The sequence below is a fragment of the Erigeron canadensis genome, chromosome 2 (assembly GCF_010389155.1).
Source record: "Erigeron canadensis isolate Cc75 chromosome 2, C_canadensis_v1, whole genome shotgun sequence".
Lineage (NCBI taxonomy): Eukaryota > Viridiplantae > Streptophyta > Magnoliopsida > Asterales > Asteraceae > Erigeron > Erigeron canadensis.
Genome location: NC_057762.1, coordinates 35,211,695 through 35,233,505, shown reverse-complemented (window position 1 = coordinate 35,233,505; position 21,811 = coordinate 35,211,695). Strand labels below are relative to the sequence as shown.

The window sequence follows — 21,811 nt, the reverse complement described above, 5'->3', positions numbered from 1 at the left end:
TATATATATATATATATATTGTTCAATACTTACGTTAGGTCATCTCCAATGGTAGTTACAAAATGCTCTAGCATACTGGTCACCTTAGCAACACATCAGCTAGCACAATGAATCAACACATTGAACTTATTTTACCTCCAATCCAACATACCAAAATCCAATTTACTTGTACATTAGTTAAACAAAATATAATAGTAAAAAACACAATAAAGCATAATCCTCTACTGGTCAAATGGGAAAAAATAATAAAAAAATATCAAAGGCCCACTAAATGAGAACGCCTTCAGTATGCTACCAAGCATTTTGGTCGAACAAACTGGACGGCATTTTAAAGCTCCAACTGAGGCATACTGGTGGTCGGTGTGCTGCCCAGTATGCAAACTGGCATGAGATCTCCATTGAAGATGGCCTTATAAAACCTAGCCAGCACGCTGGTTTGAATCTTGATGTTCGTGTAGTAGATAAAATACCCTGATGTCTTTACGCTAGTCTCCGGGCAATATATAGTAAGGGAACATTTTTGCTAGATATATAAGACAGATAATAAGAATAGTGAAATGTACGTCGATGTAACAACATCCATAACGGTATATCTGCTGCTTTGTTGTCCTCTTTCTTTTGAATAATAATACCGTATTAGATTGTATTTCTAATATTAAAAATCAAAATGTCATTATTATCATGCCCTTCGATATATATATATATATATATATAGTGTTACTAAAGTCTAAATTTAGCAACACTTTGAATGTTATACTGATTAATATTCTCTTCTTACTAAAATATACTAGATGGGTGTCGAGTGTCCACGCGTTGCAGCGGTACTATTTAAAAAATGATAGTTAAGTGTGGTGATGATGGATACGGAAGGCCATGGTCAGGGTGTCAGTGATGATGGACACTGTCACGCTGGAAAGTGATAGTATGAAAGAAAGGGAGACAAAGAAGTGGTGTGAAGTGAACGTGTGTTACTTATTTTAGGGTTAGGGGTAATTTAGGTATATTGTAAAAAATGTTTAAAGTCTTAAACCTTATTCTCTTTATAAGAATTTATAGATTTTCACCGACTAAATTTGTTAAGAGATTGAGTTGAGAAAGACGAAAGTGTTGCAAAATGTTGTAACTTATTAGATTATTATGATAGTTACTAAATTAATACGGAGTACTAAAACGTTTAAGCAATAAAAACATATATAGTAAAGTAGTAAAGTTAATAACATATACAGAACATAAGATTAATATATTAATTTACAAATTTTCGTTCTAAATACCATTATCAACAATATAATCTTGTGTATCTCTACATCTACAATAGTATATATATTTGACATATAATTAAAGAGTTGAAGTCTATGAGATTCAAAAGCAATATACGCCATCTGATTTTATTTTGAATATAGGCGCCCATTTTGTCAGCTTCAAGCATTTTATCAGCTCATCAATAAGTCATATATCTTCATTACGTTGTGGAAACAAACTGGTTTAGAATTCGAAATCGTCTGAACATGATTTTTGTGCTAGGCCAAGACACATCGATCCAAAAATGGTAAAGTAGTAAAGCTATCTTGGTGCAACAGTTTTATTGTAAAAAAACCCAAACATAAAAATAATGTAGAGTTATAACTAAAATACAATAGCCAATTAAGTTGAATAACGTATGAAAAAAGACACTAGAGGACAGGGCTTTGATTGAACCCGAAAGGGGCGTTAATTGGGGCTCAATAGTAGCGAAGAGCACCACGAGATCGAGGATGGTGACAACGTACTGAATCCTAATGGGCTCATGAGTGCATTATAAGCCTTTGGTCCAGGTGATAACTTTAACGGACTTAAACCCCCAAAATAGTCCACAACAGGCGGTGACGACTTGGATATAAACCTATTAGTGTCAAGTGTTTCATTCAAAAACTTGCAAAAATCCGGGGACAGGGTGAAGGCCGAAAATGGGCTCACCGTCCCTCCACCGCCTTCTGAAGGCGGTGGAGGTGATGGTTTAGGAAATAATGATGGTTTTGGTATGGTAGAGAGAACTAAAGGTGGAGGAGCGATGTCTTTAAGGCGACGTATAGATTGAGATTGAAACTCGGGGGTGCTAGTGAGCCTACGAACGGCTTCCTTGAAATCGGAAGATTCAACTTTATAAACTTTAGCTGGAGTGGGTGGTAATGGTGCTATAAATTGTTTGGTTAGAGGTTTTTGGATAGTTTTGCGGACCGAATGGATAGAATCATGGTACGATGTTGTTCGGCTAGATTTCATTGCTTTTGGTAACTTGTTTGAAGACGAGGAAGATGTAGCAGTGTAGGAAAAACTAAATTGTTCCATTGGATTTTCTTTGTCCTTCAGACTTTTTGTGTTCTCTATTTTTTGTATGGATGTATAATGCACATATATATATATGTAGAAGGTATGCAAAGTCAATTATTCTATTTAACAGCTTACATTTATTATATCTATGTGGCATGTTATAAGTTGTTCAACGGTTTACTTACATCCATTATGTCATCATCATCATCGTTAATTATATATATCTCGACTAAGTTTCAATAGTGTACGTATAAGACAAATCAATCCAATTGTTGCTAAAAACGGTTTGACCGTGGACATACGACTTTTTCATAACTTATGAATAAAGATTCAGTCTTTAAAATAAACCAAGTTTCATGATATGGGTTAATTGTTAAGGCAATGTTATAACTTATAGTAAGACTGTAAGAGATATCATAAATGACTTGGTGTTTCTTCAGATCAATCTGGATTATAGGCCAGCAAGCCCGGAACGGTTATGTCATAAACATCAGTACATAATACGTACTATCAGTACATAATACGTACTGTTGTTAAATACTCAGATTTTTTTCAAGATACCTAAACAAAAATATATTTCATTCTATGTTTATTTAGGAAGTGTAATAAAAACCCCAATCGAAATGAGGTACTAATTCAAATTACAGCTAGCTAGCTTTTAATTGTACGTCACATATATATTGATCGAGTTTAATATATTGTCAACGTATCTTACAGTATCTTTGGATATTAGTATAGTATTGCTATGTTACTTTCATAATGACCGAAAGATGATGATAAATTTTAGCTAGTTAATTACTTTGCACTATTGATTAGATACTACTAGACTTATGCCCGCATAATGCGGCGATGGTGACGGTGGTGGGGGCGGCCGTTGGTGATGGGGTGACGATGGTAGTGAATGTAAAAGTAATTGATGTTAAAGATTTTATTGTAGTTATTTTAAGTGTTGATGATCTATACCGTAAATTATTTCATTAAAGGTATAATAGGTATATTAGATGGAAATGTTTAAAAAACTGAATAAAGGAGAATGGTATTTTTGGTTTTTCGAAGGTAGAAAGTTTAAGGAAAAAAAGGTGTTTTGTTTTATTAAATAGTATAGATATAAATAAACACATGTACTGTAACACCCCAAGATTTTTAAGATAAATAGATTATTATTTTTTTTGTAGTTTTGACATTAATATAATTTTCTAGTATTTTATTGAAAAGTGAGGGTTCTAAGTGTGGTGGTGGCTGAAAATTAGGAATAAGAGGGGGGGGGGGGGGGGGATTGTGAGGGTTCATGGGAAACCTAATTTGGAGATTTTGGGGTTGGAAGATAATTTTGTTACTTTTTCCCTAAACTCTAATTACATTTTGATATATGATTATAGTGTTGCATGAAATTGTTGATTTGAGTTTGTTAGTGACCATTATGGTCAAAATGAGAATTTGGTAACTATGATATGAAAGGGCCATATGGTGATGACAAATGAGATTTTAGCGAAATGGCAGCTAGTTGAGATGGATGATTTTGAAAGATTGAACTTTGTTAATTAGACTTGAAAATGAGCCTACTAAAAGAGAATGAGTTTGGGTGGGTAGGAATGCTAGTGAATTGATTGTTTGGTTAAGAATCACGTAGTTGTATTGAGATGGGGCCTAAGAATCCCATAGTTGTGTTGAGATGAGGCCTAAGAACCTCTTTGATTATTGTTAGCGTATATGGATCCATATATGTGTTTGTTAGTGCAAAATTGAGTATGCAAGTAATGGTACGGCGATATATATCATTGGCTACATGCGACAGTCTTTTTTTGTTTTTGCTCTCCTTCGTATATATATTTCTATGCAAGTTTATTCACTAAGCATTCACTTACTTTTTAGTTATTTACCTTTTTGATAGGTAGTTCCGGAAGAAGGAACTAGTTATTGTGATTTGAAGTTGTTGACATATTGAAGTTGCTAGGATCTTGAAGGTATTTTGGCCATTTTTGGAAGAATCGTGTTTGATAGAAACCTAGTTCATCCCACCTCATATGGCTCTTGATACATTTTGTGTCCTTTTTTATGAAAGTGTTGTAATATCATCATTTTAAGTCTTGTAATCCTGAATTTGTAAGTTTGTAGTTGACATTGTGTCAAATGGGTGCTTTGACAACTTGGGTAATTCGGGCAAGTGACCTATTTGGTTTGGTAAACTATGGATATGTTCAAGTAAAGGTTGGTAACTCATTTGATGTTGTATTCAGCGTTTTTGGGTTATTTTGGATGTTAGTAAACTGTTTTGAAAGTTGGAAATCAATAGAATGAGTTGCAAGTTATTTGGAGTGTCAAAAATAATGATTTTGTTGTCTGATCAAAAGTTGCGCCACAACTCTTTGTAGGTTCGCCGCAAATTTGGTCGTCCATTTTTCTGACCTCTTAGGTTCGCTGCAATTTTGAAGGGGTTCACCACAACTTTTTTTCCTTCAACACAAAACCCAAATTTTCAAACGACTATAACTTTTAAACCGTAACTCCGATTTTAACATTTAAATTATCCACGGAAACATGTTAGAGTCTACGTTCCAATGATAATGTCTTTCAATGATGAAAAAAAGACTTAAGTATCCAAATTTTGGTTTAAAGTAATTTGATCAAGTAAAAAAAAATTACGTTTTTGGGTCGTATCGTTTCATTTACGATAGTTATATAGCCTGAACTAGTCGTGCCGAAAATAACCGGCTTTGAGAGAATCGGATTTGAAAAACCAAAAACTAACCCCATAAAAACCCGGTATCTCCCAAAAGGTTTGATTTTTGGAAGTACCGTCGGTTGGAAACCCGTTTGGTTGTCGGTTCTTATAATCGAACTTTTACCGATTTGATATTGGTTTGGTTTCGGTTTTTGGGGAAAAAAGGGAAAAAACTGAAAAACCGGTCAACCTTTGACTAAAATTGGTTTCAAACAGATTTCAACAAACCGGTTTTTAATCGCGTTGACCCAGACCTCTTTCGGTTCCAAACCGGTTTTTGGACAAGACTAGCCGGAACCATAACTTATATTTTCATAAATGAATTTCAAAGTTTTGAACAAATACACGCAACTGAATGACGCGATGGAGATTTGCTCGCAGCCATTCGCCCAATTTGGGTGGTTGGTGGTGGTGGTTAAAATCTCCACAATGTCATGGACGGACACTCGTCCAACATCCATTTCAAGCCATGGACAATCATATCTCATTAAACGGGACCAATTTTGATTGGTATTCGGTTGTAATTCAGTATAATCTAATGTCCTCCATTTTCTACTCGTATATTTTGGGTATGAAATCTTGTACTTTATGAATGTAAATTATTTTTTGTCTTGATCTATTTTCCGAACAATGTACATACTACGGGTCAATTTAATTTGGGATTCCCATCAATTTAACTTATTCACTTTTAAAATTTTTTACTAAAACTACAAACTTATAAATACGAACATGTTCAACTAAAAGATAAATGAAAACTATCAAAATGCCGAAAAACTCTTAAAAATTGCTAAAATAGCCAAAAAAAATCTTTAAAATGATAAAAATTGTAACAATTTTGTCGTTGTTGTTACTTTACGCCGATGCAAGACTGGTGATAAAAATTATACTACGGGTCACTTTGAATCCCGGTTCCGCCACTAGGTATGGTAATAATCAAAAACCAAAAAAACTTTAAAAAATTTCCAATCACCACCACGATTCTCCGGCGAGAATTACACATGTGTAAGTTATATACACACGTTTAATACAACATACACATGTGTATATAACTTACATATGTGTAAGTCTCGCCGGAGATGGTCGCCGTCGCCGGAGGATCATGATGGTGGTCGGAGATGTTCAGGTGGTGGTTGGCGCCGACGGTCGGAGATGGAAGGAAGAAAAAGAATGAAGTAAGTTAACTTACACATGTATTTTTTGTACTTTTTTCCTCCTTGTACTCATAATAACCAACCCCTATATATATATATATCATCAGTCGTATTCGTTTTTTGAAGCCATAACTTTTCTTCTAACATGTGTAATTCACGCTTATTTAACATACCCTAAAATAAATTAATCATAATAATTATATAATGTAATTCACGTGAATAGTGAAGCAAACAGGCTGGTAGCTGGTTCAGCAACCTGCCTACCTATTGATCTTCTTGAGTTATTTTTTTATTTTGATTTATATCATTATGTTTTTAAGATTGTAACGATTTAGTGTTTCACACTTTAACCAGTAGATTTGTTAAGAATTTTTATTTTTACTATTAAAGTTATGTTTGAGGATTCATTCATGGTGCTAACTTAAATCTTTCTTACCTTTACCATTATGGTTGGTAGCTTATTATTTTTATCTTTAAAAAAAGTTTGCAAGTTTTTTTTTCGCCATCAAAGTTTTGTGTTTTAAGATTTATAGGGTTTAATGACTTTTTCCCCTCTAATAATAACAGTATACACGTTAAAAAGTAAAGACTTGTATTTATGTCTATATCGAATTGTTATTCTTGGCCAGCCAGATATAACGCTAGTTGCTATATATTTTAAAACAAAAACAATCACTTTCGTCGATCACGTGAAGAAATGCAAGTTGGTGGCGAGCTAAAATTAATGTAGAACAGGACCTATCAAACTGATCAATAATTCTAATAATAATGGCCAAGAACCAACTTATGTATGGTCGAAATGAAGATATAATGGATAGAGGCTTAATGGTTGTTCAAACTTTTTAGAAATGTCTAGTATCGAAGAAAGAAAGTCAATTGGTTAACTTGACTAATTCTCAAATCTGACCTTCTGAAATGCGAAGAACATGTGAATTGAAGCACATGTCCAAATTTATGTTGTGCAATAAGTTAAAGATGACTTCATGACATCAGATATGATTAGGGTTGTAATTAATAGATCGGGGTCGAAATTAAAAGTGACACAATGTCAAGCTCGAGGTCAATTCATTTGTCAAACTCGAAGCTTGAAACTCGAACCTCAAAATTCAACTCGAGCTCGGCCGAGCTTTTATTCTCAAGCTCAAGCTCGCTTTACTAATTGACATTCGTACTCGACTTGATTAAAATATATACTGAATTTTAAATCAAATTAGTCCTATAAATAAGCTCGATAATTTAAAGTTCGACTCAATAATTTTGTATTGAGCCCGACTTATGAAGGTTTAGTCTGAGAAAACTTAGGTTTGAATCCAAAAGATTGAAAGTTTTACCTTTAATTAGTTGTATTTGACGGATAATTAGGGAGCTTTTCCGGTAATCTATGGTGACATCCGTCCCAAAATATATGAGGGATCATTGAGGATAAACAACCCTACTACTATCGAAAAGAATTCCACTAGCTTGAATTAAAAAAATAAGTTTTTCTAAAAAGACAATTTCATTAGCACAGCAAAATAAACTGTTACATGGGAGATTACAAATAGCTAGAAAAACAACTATGTATACAGTGATTAAAATAAATCAAGGATTAAAATTCAAATAATAAATTTAAATCTTGACAATTGATTTTTATTCAAAGGTTGAGATCTCATTAACTTTATTAATTATAAAGTTGATAGGATCTTTATCCATGTATATAAATATGGTTATGGATTATTTATACTATCTAATGAAACAAATCTTCCATTTTTTTTCTTAAACCTTTTGTCTTTAAAAAACCAAAAATATCATTTTCCTTTATTTCTTAATTTAAACATCTCAATCTAATATACATATAATACCCTTAATAAAATAATTTAAAGTATAGATCTCCAACACTTAAAATAACTAAAATATCACGTTTAACATCAATTACTTTTACATTCACCACCACCGTCGCCCCCATCACCATCCTTACTGTCGTCCCCACCGCCCCCCCCCCACCACCACCACCACCACCACCATCACCACCACCACCTCCGCCATCACTACCTCACCGCCGTTGCATTACGCAGACATAGGTTTAGTGGAACAGTTAATGTGATCCATAAATATTATTGTTTTATAAAAACATTTATATATTCTTTTTTGAACGATATGGATAAAGTTGATTTCATAAAGTTACAAATTTTATCATGTTTTTACTTAGGACTTAGAATAATCTTCACAATGTCATGGACGAGCTCTCGTACTTCCACCATCCGTTTCATGCCATGGACAATCAGATCGACGGACTCATTATTAATTTGTATTCGGCTGTAATTCAGTATAATTATCCTAATGTACTCCATTTTGTACTCGTATATATATTTTGGGAGTGTATGAAATCTTATACTTCATTAATGTAAGTTATTTTTTTTTGTCGTGATTTATTTTCCAAATAATATACTATTTTCATTATATTGTGCATCCTGCTATTCTTTCAATAATAGTGTGATCATAGGCGGAACAACCTTAAAACAAGGGGTAGCCCGGGTTACGAGTCCGGTAAACTGATATAGTATGATTTTTTTTTATAAAAAATGATGAATTCTTTATGGATGCTAAAGGTCAACTTAATTTGGAATATAACGGTGTCAATGAAACTAATTATACACTTTTAAAAGATTTTAATAAAAATAAACTTAAAATTACGTACATGTACAACTAAATGATAAATGAAAACTATCCAAATACCAAAAAACTCTGAAAAACCGCTAGAATAACTCAAAAAACTCTTAAAAATGATAAAAATCTATATATATCATGCTTCATGCATCTTGTAGCCATAGCAGCCTCTTGGTTATGTTTATCGAGTAATCTATATATATCATGCATAATTGAAATTAAAGTTTGTTTCTTTGTATATATATATGGTGGTTGTAAATTTTTTATAAATATAATGTAATAGTAAAAATACCAATGAAATGCGCGCAAGGGACCGATCGAGAAAGAAAAACTAATGTATTTAATTTATTATATATACTCGATCAGCAAAGTCGCGAACATATATCATTGATCATAATATATACTCGTACTAGCTAGCTAACATAACATTTTAATTAAAAAATATAATGAAAACAGGACTATATTACAATTAAACACGTACAGTATGTAGTACTCGTAAATTAACAACCATGAATGTCGATCGTATGTAGTTAAAGGACCGCAGAAAGTGTTCCTGGGCTGAGAAGACCCGAATAACACCACGAGAGTGAGTTAGGCGACATACTGAACCGCAATGGACTACTCATCGTGGGATGAGAGTATGGGTCATCATAGCTGAACCCAACCGATGAGCCCAAATAATCCATCTCATTCTCATCATCATCATGTACTAGTGATGACTTTGAACCAAACGTGGTATCCGATCCCAATAATGTTTCATTCTTCAAGCAGCTGTAAAATTCCGGTAGTAGTGGGTCATGGTTTGACTTTTCTTCTTCAGTAGTAGTACTAAATTCTACTACAGGTGGCTGTGTGGGAAATAAAGATTGTTTTGGTAATGTGGAAAGTACAAGAGGTGGCGGAGCAATGTCTTTTAGATGACGGCGATGCGTATGATTAGATGATGATGAGTATAGAAATTCGGGGGTGCTCGTGAGCGCATGCACGACTTTCTTGAAGTTGAGAGCATCGACATCGTAAACTTTAGGTCGGGTTGGGGGCAATGGTGCGATGAAGTGCTTGGTCATGGGTTTTTGGAGCGGTTTATGGAGTATGGAATTAAGGTACGATTTTCGGTTTGATGATTTGGTTGGGACGTGGTTTTGTTCTTCCATTATATTTTTCAATTTAATTAATGTGATATATAACTATATATTTAGTGTATGCTTAATTTGCTGTTGGATGATATATGCGTCGTTATATATATAGGAGAAGATATTTATAGGATGACGGGATCTTAATTAATTGAGGGATCCTGTTTTGTATCAACTTGGCCAAGTTGTCTAAAATATATATGTGTGGTCTTTTAGTCTTGTTCCAGAACGCCACCTTATCATAAATCATTATTGTATCAGTGTTTGAAATTTAGAGTTCATCGAAAATAAAATGACGTGCTAACTTATTATTTTCTGTAGAACAATCATTTTCGGTGAATACGAGATGGTACCTGAATAATGTTTTCATTAATGGTGTGGGGTAGTTGACCACCTGGCTGCCCAAATAAATAAATATATTTACCAATAAACTAAAATTTAATTGAAATATTATTGAAAGTCGTCAAAAGTATATCTAATTGGATCTCTAATGAAAGAGGACGAAATTTTAAGACTACCCATGCTTTTTGTTTTGTCTAACGATTTACGGTTTGTGAGTTAGAACATTTTGAATGATTTGGGTGAATTTTATTATTTAATTGAAGAGAGAGAAAAAGGAAAAGAATGTGTGGTCCAGAATGGTTCTTGAGTTCTTTTTTTTTAGGAGTTTTCAAAATAACTCACCCCTATATATGTAATGTGAAAAGTAAAATACTGTACCAATATAAGTAATGTACTTGATATTTATCTATCTACTAATAAAATAAAACAAGATTGACATGCTCTTAAAACGACACGTGGCGTATTCTTTGATCGACACGTGTACTTTTAATTTATTTATTATGTTAAATCAGCTTTTGTAGTTGTATATAAATTCAATTTTCTTACTATACATATAATTAAACTCTAACTTTTGCCTTATTAATACAAAAGATATTATAACTTTATATGATTGATCTTTTCGTCATTAATAAAAAAACAAAATTCTCAATTTTTCAACTCTTATTACTTATATTAATCATAATAAGTTATTAATATGAAGACTTCAAAATTTTGAGTTTACCATCCGAAATCACAACTATTTGTCATCATCCACTGTGCTTACAAGTTCCGATTTTGATGTATATCTAAATATTTAAGGTAAATCCAAAACTTTAAATAAAAATATATTATATTTATCATTAATGTTGATTATAATATAACTTCGATCACCGATTTACTTAACCATAGGTTATTTCATATTCACGAATCATGTGTGAGGCATATTCTAATTTATTTATGATACAATCTATATAGCTACCGTACATCATACGAGTATTAGGACTATTAGTTAATATAACTAAAAGAGTGGGTGGGGGTACACTTGGCACCCCTAGTCCCCCTCCTTTAGCCTAATCCTTTATCCTTATTAATCCACTAATTTTTTTAATATTAATCTAAATTAAATTACAATTTTTGGTTTTCCATCACTAATTTACACTCTAACCCACTCTAAAACAATTAATTTACACTTTTTGGTTTTCCACCACCAATTTTCACTTTTTTACCCAGTTTAAAAATAATTAACTTAAACTTTTTGATTTTCCATCACAAGTTTACACTTTAACCCAATTTAAAAATAATTAATTATACTTTTTGGTTTTCAATCACCAATTTACACTTAAAAATAATTAACTTACACTTTTTGGTTTTCCATCACTAATTTACAATTTCACCCAATTTAAAAATAATTAATTTACACTTTTCGGTTTTATTAGTAATCTATAATACAACTCACGTACGACAACAAAAAAAAAGTTACGATCAATTACAAAAGGGTTTTTCTTTTTATATACTTTGCACATAATTAATCATTATTATTATTTTTTTAACATTGAATTCTTACGTTATTGTTATTATTATTCCGTTTAATTTAGTTTGTTGTCCATTATAGGTTTGTTATGACTTTTTTTTCAACAACAAAAAATATGACCACATTAGTTTATCTTGAAGATCTTAAGCCAACACATGTTAACCATCATTTACAACTCCGTGTTGTGCATGTATGGACTGTTTCGGAGTGGAACAACCCGAATAAAATCAAAACGTTCGAGATGGTCTTTGTTGATGAATTGATATGTAATTTTCAAATTATATAGTTTACACTTTTAAAATATAAGAAACTGTTAATTTTTTATTTAACTAAAGTTGAAAAAAAAAAGGTAAACTGGAATCAATATTTATATGGAATTAATTTTTGTATGTTTTTTCTTTAACTTTTGTATTGATTAAGTTGTGATATATGACTTAACTAATCTAAATATTATAAATTAAATTTTGTATTTGTAACCTATATTAACTCTTAGGATTTACGATTATATCTTTTTATAACCTTTTAGATATAAAGTCCAAATTTGTTATGAGTAAGTTTCTGATTACTTTAATATATTGATTTTGATTATTTTGATATCTTTTTGAAAGTAACTCATTAATGGGGTGTACTTAAGATTTACGATTATATCTTTCTATAAGCTTTTAGATAAAAAGTCGAATTTTGCTATGAGTAAGATTATGATTACATTAATATATCGACTATGATTATTTTGAATATGTTTTGAAACTAGCTCATTAATGGTATAATTTTTTAGCCGATGTTATTCGATCAGGGGAAAATGCTACATATTGAGATGGTGTTTAATGTTTTAGTATGATTATTTATCATGGTGGAACAACTCATCATTTTAGTTTGTGTATGACAGATATACTTCATATCTTATGAAAAGCATAATATCAATTTTAAATAATACCTTTAGATAAAACCCTTTGAACCACGCTATGTTTAGGATTTAACACAACAGGAGATGACTTTGCAAGGTTTTTTGCTCGGGTTTTTTTTTTATCAAGAATTTGTTTCCCTATCTTTCTTGCATTAGCCGATAAAATCATTTGATCCACGTTTGGAATGTCCTTAGTTGAGTTCATTTCTTATCCTGAATAATTTTTCTGGATCTGTATGCAAAGATGTTTATTTGATTTTTATGGTTAATTTGTTTGGGTTTATCTTTTAAAATTGGATTAAATACATAGAAACACACTAAGAGAACTTACCAGTTTTTTTTTTTTTTTTGGTTACTATTTACAGGGCACTACCAACTTAAACATTTTTATTTGCTAACTTTTTCTCATATACCAATCTCGTACAAAAAACAAAATAGAAAGAACCATTTTTGTTGAGTTATATATTTTTTTCATATACTAAACTTGAATAAATAAAAAAAAGCCCATATATCATGTTACCAAGCTACTGACCCATATCCACAAAAGAAAGCCCAATTATCATTAGCTTAAGGTCCACACCATAAAAAAGTTAAATACCATTCGTCTGATTTGACCCATTTGATCCAGTTCGTTTTCATTGAACCGATCAATAGCTATCCGAAGAACTCTGGTCGAAACATGGTCCGGTCGGCCAGTTCAAAAACATTGACCATCACTAATTCAATATGAAAAGTAGGTTTACGTTAATCAATATACATTCTATTGTAACTTTATGTTTTTTTGATGCGATGCTAACATGTTTGTTTCTTTTATTATGTGTCAGTCATCTGGTGATGGTTTTACGGCCCTGGAAATGCTATATGATCAACAAGAAGAAAAACGAGTTGTTGTGGTCATATTTGGAACACCCTCGTAATCGTATGGACAAACTTGTTCTCTTAATGTTCATATTCTGATAATCATGTTCATTCTGTCGCTTTTTAATAACCATCATCCGATAGTTTGATGTAAAGGGGGTAATATTAGTTATTTAAAGGATTGAGATATGTATCTTAGAATGATTTCATTAAAAGTGTGATAGGTATATTAAATGAAAATATTTACTTAGTATACAAAAAATTATGCATTTTGAGTTATCATCAATTTCATCCATTTTTTTTTTAAAGACAAATTTGGGCTCAGCGACATGCCTCTTCATATACCCAACTTCAATTTCAGATGAAATCCATTATGGGAAAACCTCTGTCTCTATTCCTGGGAATATTTTGCTTAAATCGGGATTTGAACCCAAGAATTCGCAGTCTTATGCTCCACCATATATCAACTTATTGATTGGTGATTAATCGATTTATGATATCGTTATCTCGTTCTAATTGGACGGATTAATTGCTGATAGGGGCAATTATTGTAAAGTATCTTGGCTTAATTGATTGAATTGGAATCTGTCGTAACCTCAAAACTCAAATGTACTTATCTATCTCTATGTATATAACTCATCTCTGATCTTCTAGCATGCATCCGCTAGTTGAGAGCGAGCTTATATTAATGAAAAGTACAAAGTTTCCGTTTATTGTAAATAGCAAGAAATTGAAATTAAGAACCTCGTACATTTACATGTCCAAAAAAGTCTCATTGAGTCGATATCGTTGTCAAGTTTGTTTTTACTTTTGAGACGGTGTTACGGATTGAAACCATTGCAAGGTATGAGACTTGTCTCACATCGGTTGTATGGGAAACCAATGTGGGGTTTATATTCCAAATGGACTCTCTCTCTCACCCATTAGGCTAGTCTTTTGGGTTGTGTTCTCTCATTTGGTATGTAACAATGGTATCAGAGCCAACTCGGAGTGGTGGCTTGGACCCAAAAGGAAAAGGGTGCCAACCGTGACCAACATAGCCGTGACCAATGAGGACGTCGGTCTCTTAAGGGGGACGATTGTTACGGATTGAAACCATTGCAAGGTATGAGACTTGTCCCACATCGGTTGTATGGGAAACCAATGTGGGGTTTATATACTAAATGGGTTCTTTCACTCATTAAGCTAGTCTTTTGGGTTGTGTTCTTTTATTTGGTATGTAACAGATGGTATAGGAATGAAAAGTATGTCCCTTTTGAAGTCAATTTATATATGTATAAGTCATTATATTCCAATCATATAAAATTAACGTTGTATCAATGCAATACGTATTAACAATAATTATTTCATAAATACTACAATTTCAAGAAAAACTTTTTGCCACTTAACCTAGAGGACATGATATATGCATTGCTTTAGTTAACCGCGGAAAGGTTTTCGGGACTGTGAAGAATCGACGAACACCAAGCAAGTGAAGCCGGTGACAATTTAAACAATGGACTGATCATTGCACCACTGGATGCTGATGCATCATAATCCACAGATGATGACGTTGATGCAAACTTAGTAGTTTGCAAGGTTTCATTCAAAAGGTTGCAAAAACCGGGTGACTTAATCAAGTTTGATGACGGGCTCATCAATATGTCTCCTCCACCTTCTAACCGGGGAGACAGGGGAGTTGTTTTGGGATATACCGATGTTTTTGGTATCGTGGAGAGAACAAGAGGTGGTGGAGCAATGTCTTTTAGACGTCGTGAAGATGGGTATTGAAATTCTGGGGTGCTAGTGAGCACACGGACGGCTTCCTTGAAATTGTCTGAATCTATGTTGTAAATTTTTGGAGGTGTGCGGGCCAATGGTGCAATGTAATGCTTGTTGGTGGGTTTTTTGGGTGGATTGCGTACGGAATGAAGGGAGTAAAGGTATGCTTGCCGCTGGCTAGATTTGATTAATGTAATTTTTGGATGATTTTGTTTTTTGTATGATGATGATGATCTAGTGGTTTGATCCATTTCAATAGTAGTAAGAGGTTGATTTGTTTTGTTGTGGTTTGATTAGGTTGTTTGGATCATTGGATGGATGTGTGTTTATATTCAGGATGATTAGGATTATTCAAATACTCTAAATCTCTTTGTTAATTAAATTATACCTTATCACGACTGGAATTTTTATTGGAAGTTTGGAGCATTATTTGGACACAATTGTTGTTTTTAAATTAATCTATATATAATACACTGCCTCCAGGCGACCAACCTATAGAATAAAATTAGAAAAGCTTTATCTTTGACTTATTCCCTTTACAGCTTTCTCGGGGAATTATGATGGATGATGTTCTCAATTACCATGATAGACGGGTACCCGCACAATGATGCGTCAGTGATGGTAGCGGTGGTGATGGCGTGTGGCGGTGATAGAGGCGACATGCGGCCATGCGGGAGACGGCGGTGGCGGTGTGGCAATGGCGGTGTGGTTATGAATGTAAACGTAATTGATACAAATAAGGGTAGTCTAGTTACGTTAAAGGTTGAAATATTTATGTTGTAAATAATTTCATTACGACGTTATAAGTATTAAGAGGGAATATTTAAAATAGTGAATAAAAAAGAATGATAATTTAACTATTTTAAATGTTGAAAGTTGAAAAATAAGGAGTGATAATTTGCTTTATATAAGAGCAAAAATAAAGATAAAAATATTACAGATTTAAGTAATGATCTTGATCAAGATACCCAAATTTTTACAAAATTTGTGCATACAATAGAGATTTTCATAATTTGTGCACACTATAACTTTTCGATCTTACTTATCTACATTTCAACACATTTACCCTTATTTAATCTCTTGTAAAAATACTAGGAAACAACCTAAGTTATGGGATTGTTTAAATAACATTTACCTGTTATTATTATAATAATATAAGAGAAAGCTGCCTACAATTAGTATTATTTGACTCGTTTTTATGATACATAACAAAATCTTCATGTTTTTCAAAAATGGTTAAACTTGAGTAACAAATTAATTGTCCCAGGGTAGAAGTTGATGCATAAAAAGAAACACGTTAAATTTTGAAAAGAATGATTCACATACCACATAAGAATACCAGTGATAGATATGTTATTATTGTAAATAAATAATATTTATGAGAAATATATATGAAATATTATTGTGATATGCTGATTAGAATGTTTATAAGAAAAACAATTTGAACTGATGACAGTTTTATATTATAAACATACTATAAATATATATTCATTTACCACTATTATGAATATGAATGTGTTAAAATATATCAATTTTTAGTAATTTATTTTAGTAAGTTATTTGTGTCCACCAAAGATGTATGAGGTATTTCACCTAGACAGGCATCTATCATTTCTATTGATATTTATAAATGAAATCAACACAACTGATAGATAATTTTTGGGGTTATAATTATGAATTGAAATCCTTTAAAGTTGATCAACTTTAATTATTGGATTAAATTCAATTGTCAAAATTTAAATATCAAATTTTAATCTTGACCATTGATTTAATCTAATGGTTAAAGTTGATTCAACTTCATATAAAAAGTTAGATCAATTCTAATCTTATACTACTTAATTAGATGTGACATACATGTGAGGTTTTTCCTTAACATAATGTAATATATATTCCCTTATAAAGCAAATCATTCTTTTCTTATCATAACTTTCGGCCTTTGAAATACCTAAATTACTACTCTTTTTTATTAATTAATTTAAATATCTCGACATAATATACATATAAGTGCTAAGTGCGCTGGAATGCAGTCCCAAAAAGTTATTGTGTACATGAACTCTAGATTTGTTTAATTGTATTCAAGAAACTTGTTCAAGAGTCTCATAGTAAACAAAATTTACCGGGTAAGAAGTTAGCCGGTCACCACTTTCACGTTGACTTGTTGATTACTTACGTGGTATGCACACAATAACTTTTTGAGATTAGTTTATGCACACAATAAAAATAATGATTTACATATTATAAGTTAATTATGATTAATTAGTTAAATAAAATAAACCAGTTGATTTCATTTACGGGTTTGCTAAATACAACCCTAGGGTTGTATTTAAAGTGCATAAATTATTTCTATATTTACCATAAAATTAAAGGGTGAGCTTTTAATATGGAAAATACAAGTTTTTTATGCACGTTAAATACAGTCCTTAGGGCTGCATTTACACTGTATTCTTGAGTTTTTATTAAAAGAAAAGATGGATAGGGGAAGAAAGGATAGATAATTACATAAAAAAAAGGCATTCTCGAGTTGAAAGAAAAAAAAAGAAAGTTGATAGTTAAATGTATTCTTGAGTTAGAAGGGAAGGAAAAGAAAAGATAAAAAGATACAGTTTTACATTTATAGCCTTGTAGTAATTAAAACTTTTATATAAGTTTGAGGAGTATAATAATAATTTCACCACTTTTCCTTCCAAATCTTGCCAAAAGTGGCAATAAAGTTTTGGGATCAAAACATCATATTTTTCCCTTTCTTTCGCTTCTCTTTCTTTTAAAACAAAAACTCAAGAATACAAAAACTAAAAGTTTCTTACCCTTTCTTTTCTTATCTCTTCAAAATAAATCTCAAGAATGCACTCTTAGCATTTCCCTTATTATTATCTTTTTAAATTTACAACAAATTATATTTGTTGTGATTGTTTTTTTAATTTAATTACCAACAAGGTTGGTTAAGTGGTTAACAACTTTGTCTCAAGATAGAAAAAGTAAAGGGTCTATATTACAAGGTTGAAAGTTCTTTATTATCTTAGAGTTAATATAGTATCTTGATATTTTTATGACATTGTCCATAAAAAAAATTAAAATGGGAAAAAAAAAATTGAAACTTATTTAAAGTTATTATAATTTTAGTAGATAATCAAGGAATATGGGCAAAAAAAAAATGAAAACTTATTTAAAGATATTATAAGTTTAAATAGTTTTAGTAGAAAATCATGGAAGGTTTCTATTTTACTTAATCTTTTAAAAACTAAAAAAAAATTTAAAAATCAACAATACCTATATAATAAATTAATTAAACTTTTCATAGTATCCTTTTTATATTTAACTAACTATTTTCTTTTGATGGTAACTAAAGTAACATGTTAAATGTTCCCAAAAGAGTCAATATGGAAATAGAAAACAAATTTGTAAATTAAAAATGATTATTGTAATACTATTTTGGAGTCAAAATATAATATTTGAATCATTATAAGATTTTTAACATAACTAATGTGATTTATATATTATGATTTTTAAACGAATTGTAAACTTAACATCAAATTTTATTTAGCTACCCGCATAATATGCGGGTTGATTAGCTAGTTATTTTTATAACTAATGAGTGATGTACACACATAAACGAATAACAGAGAACAATGCGTACGTACAATGGAATAGTATTATTGGATTGATTTATAAAATAAATCAAAATCTCATAAAACCCTGGATACCGAAATAATTGAAATCTTATATGTAAATAAAAGAAAATTATTATGAGGTAATCATTTAAAATTTTTTACATACATGGCACCACTAAGGCTTTCTATAATTCATACTTTTCATACAAGAATAATATTATGACATCACTTATTTATTTTCTTTTATTGTTTAATATTTTCTAAGTATTTAAAAAAGAATTTTAAATTTTCATAAATAATATCATACCATGATGGTTAAAAAAAAAGCTCTATTTTAAGTTTAACAATTCTAATCTTTATTTCTTTGCTAAATAAGAAAAATACTTCAATCATATCATCTATTTTTATATATAAGAAAAAATTATATAGATTATCACAATCAATTTTTAAAATCAATCTTAAAAAAAAACTATTTTGTGATGTCATATTTACATTATCAATTTTTATTTTTTAGATAAATATTTATCATTTCTAATGGGTAATTACAAGTTGTTTAAAATTAGCAAACAAGTTTTTAAATTTGTTATTTTTGCAAATTTTTAAATTTTTATCTTAATGTCTCTATTGTACATTTCAAATCCAAGTTATTGTCTCAAACTTATTTTCATGAATGGTTCACTAGACTCTTATATTTTATAATTTATAAAATAAGTTGTAACTTTACGAGTTTTTACATCAAGTTTATCATTTTTGTGTTAATTAATGTTAATAATGATTATATGCTTTAAAAATAAAAAAATATCATAATAATGCCAGGGTAACACCCGGGTTGATAAGCTAGTAGTTATATAAGAGATTATCGATTAAATATTTTTGAAGGATTGACCTAGCCTTCCATATCTTTTAAATAGTTATATATAGGATTAACTCATAATTAAGGATAACTACTCGATCTCAACGAGTCAAAGGTGAAGCAAAATTAAAACAAATTCACTTTCTAGGTTTTTTACCACGGGTTTAACTTTGACAAGTCTATGAAAGAAAAAATCTTAATCAAAACATTGTACTATTATGAATCTTAAAATATTAAACCTTGATGTTGAGTGTAACAGCCAGAAAACATCATGCCCTTACTACTCGTAGGACGTTTCTCATGGACTATGGGATTTTATAGTCAATTAATATCGACACTGCAGGATTAGAAAAGCAAATAGAATAAACAAATTATATTAAAATATAGATTTTCTGAATAAACGATCTTGATGACTTGATAAGATCATCAACGTTCATCACTATATCATCAAATATAGACTGATTTTGTATAACAAACTTTTTTGAAACAAAATTTTAAGTGTGTAAAAATGATTAATTGGTTATACATTATCGCAATCGGTATCTAAAAGGCAACTACCACCAAGTGGTTTACTAGTAAGAGATATTGTTTATCTACAAGCTAGCTATAGAGGTTTCAAAATCTATCCTAATCAAATATCAATGGACTGACCTTTTATGATTAACTTGTACTAACATATATATAGTTATCGGCCGGGGACCAAAACCAATTCATGTTTCATAGTTTTCACATTAATTAGCTGACATAGTATTTGCTAGTACCATCCAACCACAGACTTGTGAGCCAACACTGGGCCAGGGATGTTATCAGTTAACGTAACAACATGAATTATGAATGTATCAAAATTATCGTCATACGATCGATTTTACTTTGATTAAAATAACAATTTCTTTAATCAATCGTTGTTTTAATAACGAATGTGATTAAGCGTAATTAATAACGACTATTTAAACTAAATATGATGGGGCAAGATATGTGGCACAAATTGTAATTAGTTGATATGGTTGTATACTTGTATGTATAGTCAAACTAACTAGGTTGGATCAGTGGTTGGAGCTTATGCCTCTGAAAACAGAGTCGTGAGTTCGATCCTCATTCCCAGCAAGGCTGGATCTACCTTTAGTAGGGGTAAGGCTGTCTACATATCAACCTCCCCCATACACCGTCGAAGACACCGTGAAAGACGGCATTGGGAGTTACTTACTTGTATATATAGTCAGCAAAAAGAATAAAAATAAAAGAACCGGCTATTTGTATAGTAGGTCATTGTATACACACAAAATAAAACATTAGAAAGTTGGATATATATATTTTTCGGTTAAGTCACTGGATGACCATCGTAATTTCCTTCTTGTACATGGTTGCCTATCAAACCAGAAAACTAAGTTGTATGACCAACATACTTTTCAAATTTGTACACGGTTGACCAAAAGTTGACCGGTTGATCGGTGATAGCCGGTTAAACGTATTTATATTTTTACAATTAGTTGTTGGAAATGTGCTTTAGGACTGTTGTTGCAAAGATAACAAAAAAGAGATGGTGTGGAATATTATATAAACTTACATGATGTAAGTGTCTAACTCGAGTATTTGTGCTTTATATCTACAACCAAAATTGGTTGCATATCGATCTTATGACTGGGTGCCCGACGGCTTATAATCACTGATTCATTTTGCTTCATTTTTATTTTAGTACTATATAAAAGAGACTTTTTATTATTCTTTCAACCTTTCTACTTTAAAAATATTAAAATGTCTTTACTAATATAACTAATACTCCGTATTATTCATAAGACTACTTAATACATAATACACCCTTAATAAAAATCAATTTACAATATATATCTCTTATAGTCATTTTTAAAATAAGTACCTCAAAAAATTACAATATTCGCTGGCACAACCAATTGCCACCACCATCACCCGTCATCGTCACCGCCACAGTCGTTACCAACCATATCGTCACATTGTACGAGTATCCGTGTATTCAACTTAATTGGAAAACGCACTTGTAGA

At 31.2% G+C, this 21,811-nt stretch overlaps 2 protein-coding genes across 2 annotated transcripts; both read right to left on the bottom strand.

Annotated features, from left to right (window-relative positions):
* Positions 1-1,547: 1,547 nt before the first annotated feature.
* LOC122589508 lies at positions 1,548-2,353 on the bottom strand. The gene has a single exon (XM_043761808.1). It carries the CDS (start codon positions 2,323-2,325, stop codon positions 1,708-1,710), a length of 618 nt encoding a protein of 205 aa, XP_043617743.1. The 5' UTR covers positions 2,326-2,353; the 3' UTR covers positions 1,548-1,707.
* Positions 2,354-9,356: 7,003 nt separating this feature from the next.
* LOC122588160 lies at positions 9,357-9,893 on the bottom strand. Its single transcript, XM_043760292.1, has one exon. It carries the CDS (start codon positions 9,891-9,893, stop codon positions 9,357-9,359), a length of 537 nt encoding a protein of 178 aa, XP_043616227.1.
* Between the last annotated feature and the right edge of the window lie 11,918 nt (positions 9,894-21,811).

What these genes read in the sequence shown, in the direction of transcription:
- LOC122589508 (XM_043761808.1), bottom strand. Translation starts at nt 2,325, where the DNA reads ATGGAACAATTTAGTTTTTCCTACACTGCTACATCTTCCTCGTCTTCA.
- LOC122588160 (XM_043760292.1), bottom strand. Translation starts at nt 9,893, where the DNA reads ATGACCAAGCACTTCATCGCACCATTGCCCCCAACCCGACCTAAAGTT.